At 69.4% G+C, this 10,085-nt stretch overlaps 1 protein-coding gene across 1 annotated transcript in view; it reads right to left on the reverse strand.

Annotated features, from left to right (window-relative positions):
* Positions 1 to 10,085, reverse strand: part of MUC5AC (mucin 5AC, oligomeric mucus/gel-forming) — a 90,675-nt gene that overhangs the window by 33,103 nt on the left and 47,487 nt on the right. The window contains exons 45-61 of the mRNA XM_040464276.1: positions 9,599 to 9,806; positions 9,179 to 9,357; positions 8,728 to 8,815; positions 8,517 to 8,620; positions 7,362 to 7,463; positions 7,112 to 7,149; positions 6,694 to 6,816; positions 6,511 to 6,609; positions 6,106 to 6,225; positions 5,826 to 5,889; positions 5,594 to 5,708; positions 4,905 to 5,204; positions 3,897 to 4,066; positions 3,479 to 3,648; positions 2,218 to 2,649; positions 1,945 to 2,117; positions 24 to 322 (exon numbers count right to left, since the gene is read on the reverse strand). Coding sequence (XP_040320210.1) covers positions 24 to 322; positions 1,945 to 2,117; positions 2,218 to 2,649; positions 3,479 to 3,648; positions 3,897 to 4,066; positions 4,905 to 5,204; positions 5,594 to 5,708; positions 5,826 to 5,889; positions 6,106 to 6,225; positions 6,511 to 6,609; positions 6,694 to 6,816; positions 7,112 to 7,149; positions 7,362 to 7,463; positions 8,517 to 8,620; positions 8,728 to 8,815; positions 9,179 to 9,357; positions 9,599 to 9,806 — 2,784 coding nt within the window. The remainder of the gene's footprint in view (positions 1 to 23; positions 323 to 1,944; positions 2,118 to 2,217; positions 2,650 to 3,478; positions 3,649 to 3,896; positions 4,067 to 4,904; positions 5,205 to 5,593; positions 5,709 to 5,825; positions 5,890 to 6,105; positions 6,226 to 6,510; positions 6,610 to 6,693; positions 6,817 to 7,111; positions 7,150 to 7,361; positions 7,464 to 8,516; positions 8,621 to 8,727; positions 8,816 to 9,178; positions 9,358 to 9,598; positions 9,807 to 10,085) is intronic.

Raw genomic sequence — 10,085 nt, forward strand, 5'->3', positions numbered from 1 at the left:
GGGGCACGCACAGTAAGCCGGACCTGTGCGTTTCTGGGTGAGGGTCAGGGCCACGCCCCTGTGCCCAGGAAGGGCCCTCTGGAGGAGGGGCCTCTGCTGTTCCCAGGGCTGCGGTGCCCCATCTTGCGTCCACATCCGCACGTCACGCCGGGACTGTGCGGGCGTGTGATGTGCGCCCACGGGCAGACAAATGAGCCGTGCGCCTTCTTCTCCAGGATCGGAGCCGCGAAACCAGCCCAGCTGTTGCTGGAGAGACTCCATTTCCCCGATGCCCGGAGAGGAGAGGCGTGGACACCGCCAGGGACAGCCGTCTGTGATGACCCTGGGCCGGCAGGCGGAGTCCCAGCGAGAGCTCAGCTGGCTCCACGAGCCAGGCGCGTTCCCACCACGCAGGTGAGGTGTCGGGAATGTGACTGCACCCGCCGTGGGCCGGGGCCCCTGCCAGCACTGCTCTCCGCAGGGCCTGGGTTCTTGCTGGTTTCCACGAAACACTGGCTGGCCCTCTCGTGGCCCCGTGGAGGCTTGGGAGCCCCAGTTGAGGACAGAGCAAGGCTGCCGGACGAGAGGAATCTTGTCCAGGCTGGGGCTACAGACCCCTCCCCAGAAATGAGACTAGATGAGGTTGGAGCTGCCCCCTGGGACCCGCGGCCAGTGGCTGTCGGGGTGGAGCGCCCGGGGGGGGGGGCAGAAGCCCCCTCACCCCTGAGCGCTACCTGGGACCCTCAAAACCAAGCCTAGGGGATGCGAGGTCGGGGCTACTACCCGGGGACAGACTCCAGACACCCGGGCTGCCCCAGGGCACCTCACCCGCTCTGTCACTGCATAGGCCAAGCGACCTGCGTGCTCACGAGGGACGAGGTAGCCCTGAGCTCGGTGGGGGCACAGACTGAGCGGGGCCAGGGGCACTGCCTTCCCTGAGCCCCACAGGGGGCCACCCAGACTGTTTGCCTGGGCTGTTGTCCTCCTGGGGCCACGTCAGCGTGCACCTGTCCTGGGCACCCTTCCCGGAACCCTCCCGCCAGCCCCTGAGCTGGGCACTGGGCAGGCAGGGGTCCTCGGCCCCTGGGCTGATCACAATCTCATTAGCCGACCCCCCCCCCCCCCCGCCATCAGAAACATGCCTAATGGTTTGGGCGGGTCTTGCTTTCACCCCGCCTCGGCTCCCGAACCTCCATCAGCAATGTGTTTTCCTCTAGGACCAGCGCGCAGGCTTTATAACGGTAACGCCACAATTTATTTTTATTCTATTCTGTAAAGAAATAAGAACCTGGGTGTGACACGGGTGGATTTTATGACCTGTGAGAAAGCCACCACTACAGAGGTTGTGGACACACCCAACACCTTCTCCAGGCCCTGCCCACCTCGGTCACCCTCTCCCCGTGGGCAGAAATCCCTACTTTATGTCGCCAACACCCTCGGTCATCAGGCACGGCTGGTATTTTAAATCTGGTCAAAGGACTCTCTCCCGTGACCAGGTCCTGTCTCTGGAGGACACCCAGGAGGCCCCCCTCCCCTCCCCTCGCCTCCCCTCCCCTCCCCACCCTTCCCTCCCCCTTCCCATCCTCCCTTCCTCTCCTGTCCCTTTCCCTCTCCCCTTCCCCATCCCCTCCCCTCCCCACCTTCCACTCCACACGCCCCCCCCACCCCCGTCTTTTCTGTCTACATTCACTCCTTTGATGTCCCAACTCCCCAGGGGGAGGGCTGCCCCCTCTTTCCCAGCCCAGCAAGGGCTGCTTCCTGCCCTGTCCCGGCCCCGCGCACCCGCCTGTCCACCTGACATCCTCACAGGGCAGCTAAGGGTCCAGGGCAGCATGGGGGAGGTGGGGTGGGGACTGTTGAGCTCCCGCCTCCCAGCCCCTCCCTCAGCCGCCCTCTTTCCCCCTGTGCGTTGGCTGACCTGTCACCTTTACGTCTGACCCCGCCTCGCTCCCCGCTGGTCTCCACCTTCTTCCGGCAGCGGGGGTCTGAAGGACAAGGCTGAGCCCGACCGCTTCTGTCCACACCCCCAGGGCCCCCTCACTCAGAGCTGAGGCCCGGTCCTCGCTGACCCCGACGCCCACCTCGGCCACCTGTCCGCCTGTCCTGGCCCCCCTCAGCCACGCCTGCAGCCGCACAGACTGGGACCCCCACCCGCGGACGCCACAATCTCCCACCTCAGCCGCTCGAGTCGCCTATTCCCCTGTGGCTCTGTTCCGAGTCATGCGTGTGCCTGCCCACCTGTGCCCGGTCCCGCCAGGCCGCTGAGCGGGCAGGAGCCCCTCCGGCGCACGGGGGCTGCTGTGCTACGCCCGCCAGCGTGCACCCCGGCCCCCACATCGCTGCGCCCTTTGTCGCGTGGACCCGGACGTCGCGGCAGCCCTGACACCGCGCGTCTGCCACGCGCCTCCCCAGACCACACCGAGGCAGCTCCGCCTGGGCCACGTGGGTCAGACGACTCACAGACACGCGCCTGGGCAGCGCCCTCGCCTCCGCTCCTTCGTGGGGTCCTGTTCCGTGCCCCGCGTGTTCCCCTCTGGAACGGTCGTTCTCGGCGCCCTGTTGACGTTCCCAGCGGTGTCCGGGGTCGTGAGTCCCTCTGCCGAGCCGGGGTGCAGTGGTCCCGGCGGCTTCTGGCCATTCTGTTGTAGGTGGGCGCGTCATCTGCAGCCTCTGGTCCACAGGCCGTGTCACTGGGTCACTGTGTCACTGGGCGGAGGCGTGCCCAGGTCCCGCACAGGCGTCCCCCGACACCTCGCCCACCCGGAAGGGCGCACCCCAAAGGCAGCCCTGTGTCTCCAGCGTCCGGTGGAGCTGTGCCCCGGGGATCTGGCCTCAGACCCAGCAGCCTTCTCCAACGGGTCAGGGCCGGTTGGGGGAGGCGGGAGTCCGCCAGATTCCAGTGTCCCTGGACAGTGTGGGGATGCTGAGAGGACAGGTCAGGAGACGACTGTGACCTGGCCCGCCTGCCACGGCCATAGGCTCCCCAGCATCCTGCGTCCCTCTCGTCCCCCGTCTCTGGGAACACCTGGCCTCCCTGTCCCTGGGCAGAAGCTCGCCCCCAGTCTGTGCTCTCCAAGTGTGGGCGTGCAGCACCCTTTCCCTGTCAGAGCCACAAACCCCTCGCCCAGCCCCCAAGGGCTCCCCAAGGCCAGACTCCCTTGGAGGCCGCAGGAGGTGAGGTCTCGAGGGGCCCGGGGCAGCCCTGACCCACTGGGGCCTCTTCCGGCCACATACCTCCGGCCCAGAGGTGACAGCCCATCCCCCACACCCTCCTGGAGCCCGAGGGTGGCGGCCCCAAGCCACGGCCTGGAGGAGCCTCCCCCGTGGGAAGAGCCTCGTGGTGGCCTTGGTGACCACACCCAGCTTGTAGCTCCTTCCAGAAATAACTTGGCGTAATCCGGGCAGGGGCCGTGGGCTGCCCCCTGTCAGGTTCCGTCCTGCTGCAGTTCCAGGCAGGGGGCCCTGCTCTCTCCAGGGGGTGGGGGATTAGTCACCTCACCCACAGGAAGAGGTGGCGCGCCCTGACACCTGATCCCCTCGGGGGGGTCAGCGGCACCGGGTCGGGTGCCGCCCACAGCTGCGGGGTCAGCCGGTCAGCGGAGCGGCTCCCGGCGCCGAACGTGCTGCCCCAGGAGGGCCGCCTCGGGGCCTGCAGCCCGTCCCCTGCCCCTGCGTGGCCGGCGCCATCCCGCAGGGCCAAGGGAGCCCCCACGCCAGCAGCCGGTCACCCATAGGAAGGGTCGAACTCTGAGGTCAGCTCCGCGTGCTGTGTGGCCGCCGTGGCAGCTGGGTCGGGCAGGGCTGGGACCCAGCAGGGCTCCGGGCCCTTGGGTGCTCTACCCTCCACTCACAGGGGAGAGGGCGAGCCTGCGCCGGTGGGTGCACTCCATAAACTGTAAAGGGCGGTCCCACCCCACCTGGGACTGGCCTGGCCAGGTCTTTGGACCAAGGGCTGGCCCTGTCCATACGCCCGGGTGCTGCTGTGGGGCTGGTGCGTCTCTGCACGGGGTGGGGGGGTGGTGGGGGGAAGGGGCCCGTCTGAGGACGAGGGGGCGGGGCTTTAGGAACATGGAGGTTCTCGGCAGATCTGGGGGTTGCAGGGGGCACGGGGGAAGGGGTACGGGTTCCGTCTGCGGTGGGGCTGCGTGCCCGCGAGTGCACACACAAGCTCACTCGTGCACTCGCACACACACTCGTGCACACACACTCGTGCACGCCCACTGAGCCCAGCGTCAGTGTGATGGGGAACCTGAAGCTTTGTGGGAAAAAGATGGAGCCTTGTTCTAGAAGGTTCCTTCACCACACAAGGCCTGCTGGGTAAATAAATGTGTCCTGAGGCCCAGGGCAGGGCCACGCGGAACTCCTCCCCTCCCCCACCCTCTGAATGGATAAGCGTTCTCCCCCAGCCCCCAACAGCCAGAGGCAGCAGGAACCCCCCTGAAGAAGGTGCCCCGCCCACCATCTGCCCCGTCCCCCCCACGGCTGTGGTGTGCGCCCTCTGGGACCCAGTCTGCCCCCGCCCCGTTCCTGGGTTTCATGGACAGGCTTAAAAATCACACAGAGTCTGCAAGGTGCAAAATGCTCCAGATGTATTTATGGAACCAGTTGGCCATTTCCCGAGGCCCAGGGCCGAGGTAGGGGTGAGGCTCTGCCTCCCGGTGGCCAGCCGAATGGCCGGGCACCACATCCAAGTGGCCGTCATTGATAAGACCCTTCCGTGATGCTTACGTCCGGGGAAAAGCAGACTGGACCCGTGGCCAGAGGAGCCCCGCCCGCCCGGGTCCCTCAGGGCCGTCACACTTCCAAGGGCCGTGGACCCTGCAGACGGAAGAGCGGGGCGGGCAGTGCATCCTGATCTCGGGCCGCCTGGACCGAGGTCCCACCGGCCTTGCAGCTGGGGCTACGGGGAACGGGACCCTTATCGCTGGGTCCCGGAGGGAGGTGGCCGGGAGCTCCGAGGGCTGCTGGACCCCCTCCTCCAGCCCGTGTGCCCCGTCTCCTGGCTCTGCTCCTCGTCACTCTGCAAGGGCCCCGGGTCCTCCGAATGGCTTAGGTTGTCGCGGGGGCCGCACCGCTGCCCCACACAGCCGCACTCCTTCACCAGGGTGTAGCCGAAGGTTCGGCTGGAGCCGTCCTTGCAGCGCAGGGTCACCGTCGTCGGCGACACCCGCAGCTCCCTGCAGCAGCTGCAGTTCTGCTCTATGGTGTTGGCCTCCAGCGAGTACCTGTGGGCAGGGCCCGCTCAGCACCCGGCGCCACGCCCGCAGCCCCCCGCAGCCCCCCGCAGGCCCCGGGGCCCCACGTGCCCATCCCGGGCTCCCCCGGCGGACTCCGGGCCGGCAGCGTGCCACCGCCGACCTGTGGGCACGCCGCCAAGGGGGCCGCTGTGTCCGCGGCCTCAGTAGTAAACAGAACAGCCTGAGTCCATCGGCCTCCGAAGGCCTGGCCCCAGCCACCACGCCCCCCGCCCCCCCCCCCCGCAGCGTCAGGACCCCACCGCCTGCCCCCCCCCCCTCCTGCCTTCCCCTCCGGCCCGGGCGCCCGGCACAGCCAGTCCTGGGGACGCTGCCCTGCGGAGACTGGTCTCTGCCTGGCGGAGTCGGGGCTCACGTACTTGGCACTGCTGTCCCCACAGTTGCCCTGGCAGTAGGCCACCCTCATGGGCCGCGGGGACCTGCAATCTCCATGCACGATGACCTCAGGCTTGTAGTATACCGCACAGGCCGACTCTGCGGGCGACACGGGAGGCGGGGGCGCGGCTCAGGCCTGGATGGCTCCCCGGCCCCCCCCACCCCCCCACCCCCAGTGGGCAGGATCGACCACCCCCCGCAGACGCTCGCACTCACGGTTCCGAGGTTGGGGCGGGGGACAGGCGAGACAGCAGCCGTCCTCGCTCAGCTGGGCCTGGGCCTGTGCCGACAGAGGGGCTGCTTGAGCGCCGGAGCGGCCGGCCCGGAAGCAGGGGGTCACACGGCAGTGGACAGTGCCCCACGCAGGCAGGGGGCGCCCCTGTGGGTGCTGCAGGGGGCCCACCGCGCCTCCCCGCCCCCAGCCCAGGCGAATCTTGCCGTGGCCTCCCCTGGGCCCGCAGCGTGCCAGGCGGGGCCGTGTGTCCCTGGAGCTCACCGCAGGGCAGTTGAGTGGGGGACACGCCTTCTTCCTGGTCACCACCACGAGCCCGTCCCGGTGCTTCTCACACTCGTGGGTCACACACGGGTTCGTGGGGTCTGGCCAGGACTGGCCGGGCTGCAAGGAAGAGGCACCAGCAGGGTGAGCGGGCAGGGGAGGTCCGTCTGCCCGTCTACATGTCTGCCTCCCAGCCTGTGGGCTTCCGGACCCCCCCTCTGCCCGGGGGGCCCCGGTGCGCCAGACCCTGCCGTCCCTGTGCGCCTCACAGCTGCTCTGTCCAGGCCGGGGTGAGGCCCGGCCTGCCTGGGGCTCCTGCGAGGGGCGTGCTGGCTCTGTCCCTCCCGGGACTCACCCCCCCGGCCCTGGGGTCCCCCCCGGCTGGGCCCTGTGGCCACGACTCACATAGAAGATGCGGGTGGAACTGTCACTGGCGTTCACGACACAGGCCTGCTGCACACACCGGCCACAGCACTGCCCACTCTGCTCCTGATACTCGAAGCCCTGCAGGGAGGGGTGGATAGGGCGGGGTGAAAATGGAGCCCGAGCCCGGGCGCTGGCTTTCCCGGGGTGGACGCAGGCACTCACCGCAGGGCAGTGGGTGTTGCAAATCTGGGTCTCACAGCTGATGATGACCGTGTCCAACTGGGGACTGCTGGACACCTCGCACCTGCACGTTTCGCACAGACTGGAGGAGACCACGGAGCCGGGCTGGGGAGGGTCAGGGTGGCCAGTGTTGGCGAGCTCAGACCGGGCCCCGGGCCCCTGCCTTCCCGGCCCCCCTGCCAGGCAGACCGGTCCCCCTGGGTGACTCTGGGTGGGCGAGGGGGAGCCCCAGGCCCTTGCCTCCGTGGGCAGTGGTCCCGGGAGAGCTCACGGCTGCCCTGCAGCCACCCGAGCCGGCAGGGGTCCTGGCCCAGGCTCGGGAGGAGCCGGCAGGGGCAGGGGCGGAGAGCGCTCAGTGTCCCGTGTGCCCCGGGGGTCCGGGCCTCCATCTGCTCCTTACCTGGTACAAGGTACCGTTAACGCTGCAGACGTCCCAGCCTGTGCAAGAGGAGAACAGCCTCACGGAGCCACCCTGACCTCCCGCCCTCCCGCCACCCTGTCCGCACGGGCAGTCGCCCGGCCCCGGGGCCCCCGGCCGCGGTGGTCCAGCTGTGGCTTCATCCAGCTTCACCCCGAGCCACGGAGAACCCCGAGAGAGGCTGGGCCCCCCACCCGCAGCGTGTAGCGCAGCCCGGAGAAAAGACACTCACTGCAGTTCTGGCTGGGGCAGCAGGCCCCCTCCGTATAGGTCACGACCGGGTGGGAGCCCTCGGGACAGGCCACGGGCTTGGGGCAGTAGCTGGTGTCACAGGCTGCAGTGGGCAGGACGGAGGTGCTCGGGGGCCTGTGTCCGGCTCTGCGCCAGCTCCCACCCCCACCCGGGGGTGATCCCCAAGGGTCTTCGGGAGCGCCGGCCACCCGGTGGGCAGGTGGTGGGTCCCCCAGGTGCCAGCGTCCCCCCCAAGTGCCGGCGCCACGGCACCCTCGTGGGCAGGCGCCCCTGTGCTTTCGGCCGAAGCCGACCCGGAAGGCATGAGGGGACAGCACCCCGGACTCACCGCAGTTGTACTGGGGGCAGCACTGGCCGGCCTGCGGGGCTGCAGGCACAGGCACGAAGCCGGGCAGGGGGCAGGCTGGGGGCAGGGGGCAGGGCTGCCTGTGACAGCTCATTGTCAGCGTGCTGCTCTCACAGGTGCACCGCTGGCAGTCCACGCTGATGGTGTGGCCGGGCTGCAGGAGGAGGCACGTGTGAGCCCAGGGCTGTGGGGTCAGTCACCTGCCTGTCCAGGGACGGCTGCAGCCAGACCAGGTGGTTCTGGGAGCCCACCGATGAGGGCCAGCGGGGGAACCCGGGGGAAGGGGGCTTCGAGAGTGCAGGGCGGTGGCCGCAGGGGCAGGAGATGGGGTGGGAGGTGCCACGTGGGTGACCTCACGGTGTCCAGGTGGAGCAGGAGGGGGTCCCAGCGGAGGACAGGGCAGGGCCACCCCCGGGGGTGGGCACCGCCACGTAGAAGCCTCCCAGATCTTGCCGGAGAAGCCTGGGCCCCTCCCTGCCCCTCATCTGATACTCTGGCGCCGAGAGGAAGCCCTGCCCTACCCCCAGCATGGCGCACTCACCTCCACAGCCTCCCCGTGGGGGCCCAGGCACCCTGGAGGGAGAGAGAGTGAGGTCAGCGGTGGGAGGCAGCAGCCCCCAGCCCTTTCGGGGGCAGGAGCCACGTCGGAGGGGCCCCCCGGGCCCTGGCTGGGAAGTGCAGATCTGGGAGGGCGGTTGGTCCTGGCACTCGCTCGGGCGGAAGGTGCACCTGCCAGCCCCAAGCCCCACCCCCGCCCCCACCCGCCACCCCCCCACCGTGGGGACTTACTGTGGCAGTCCGCAGGCACGCAGACTGGAGAGCTCATGCTGAAACGCGTCATGTTCTCTGGACAGAAGCAGCCTTCTGTGATGGGGACAGTGTCCTGAAGAGCCCTGTAGGGACAGCAGAGGGCCGGCCTGGTCCCTGTGCTCTCCAGGGCAGGGGAAGGCCGGGCCGGGTTCCCCGGGGGTGGGTCTAGGAGGGAGAGGCGGGTGCATACACGAGGCTTGTGTTGTCACTCCCATAGCAGTATGAGGGCTTGGACGGGCCACACGGCAGGTACACCTTGTCAGCAGGGCAGGTGAACGCTGTGAGGAGGGAGAGGACACCTGAGGCCGAGGGCCCCGGCCCCGAGCCAACTCATCCCCAGGCATCCGCCGGGGGCTCTGCAGCCCGGAAGCGGGGCCCCGTCGGCCCCACCCCTGCGTGCACGGCCCTGCCACCCCTGTGCTCTAGGCCCTGAGTCCCCAATCTGGGTGCTCCTCCCTTCTTTCCAGGAGCCCAGTGCAGTCTGCCCTGGGGTCAACCATCCCCCCTCCCCCTCCTCCTCTTCCCCCAGCTCCTCCCCGCTCCTCCCCACCCCCCCACCCCGCTCCGGGAAGTCCAGCCACTGGTCGTCCGGCCCCTGGCCACACGCTGGCACCGGCCGATGCCGCTCGGAGGACACTCACAGCACGTGTGGTTGGTGTGGCGCCTCCAGTCGATGCACACGCCTCGGGAGGCGCAGAGGGACGCATACAGCTCCAGGCTAGAGCACAGCACGTTGGAGTCGTTCAGGTGGCAGTGGTCGAAGGTGCAGCCTTGGTAGAATGCCAGCGGGGGGATCAGAGGGTGGCACAGCTCGAAGACCCTGCGGCCGGGAGCACCGGGTCGTGGGGCAGCTCGGGCCTACCCGGGTCTGCGTGCCCCGGGGAGGGCGGCCGGCTGCCCCACGGCTCTTTCTGTCTCGAGGTCTCCCCTGGGCTGGAAAGCCAGGTGGCGCCCGGGGTCATGACGCAGGCCCGGACCCACGGCCAGCCCTGGTGGACCCACAGCGACCCTTTTCCCCCCGGGGGGCCCCCGTAGGCCCACTCTGCGCCCCCACATCTCACTCGCTCAGAATCAGCTGGCAGATCGGCGAAGGCAGGCAGGGGGCGGGCGAGGGCGTGGGCCCGACTGCAGTGGGCTTTGGGGGTGGCCCGTGGCAGGGCGGCTGGTGGGGCGTCGTCACCTTCCAGTGGCCGGACATATCAGAGCAGGAGGGCACCACGGTGCCCCCGGGGAGACGGCACTCATCCTTCTTGTCATTGGTGCAGGTGCCTGGGGCCAGGGAGGCGGGGGAGGCTGACTGGGGCCAGTAGAGCACCCCCACCACCACCACCTGCCCGAGCGCGCAGCGTCCCCGAGCGCGCAGCGTCCCCGAGCTGGGGGCGGGGCCCTGACGCTCAGCGTGGCACTCGATGGCCTGGCTGAGAGACCTGAGCCTTTGCGCTTCCAACACACCCCCCACCGAGACAGTGGGCAGTCCACCTGGGGGGCGGGCAGGTGCGAGCCTCAGGTGTAGGGCACACGGCCAGGCCCCCCCCCCCCCCCCCCCCC

This window comes from Herpailurus yagouaroundi, unplaced genomic scaffold (genome assembly GCF_014898765.1).
Source record: "Herpailurus yagouaroundi ecotype Mexico unplaced genomic scaffold, PumYag 438, whole genome shotgun sequence".
NCBI classification, from domain to species: Eukaryota; Metazoa; Chordata; class Mammalia; order Carnivora; family Felidae; genus Herpailurus; species Herpailurus yagouaroundi.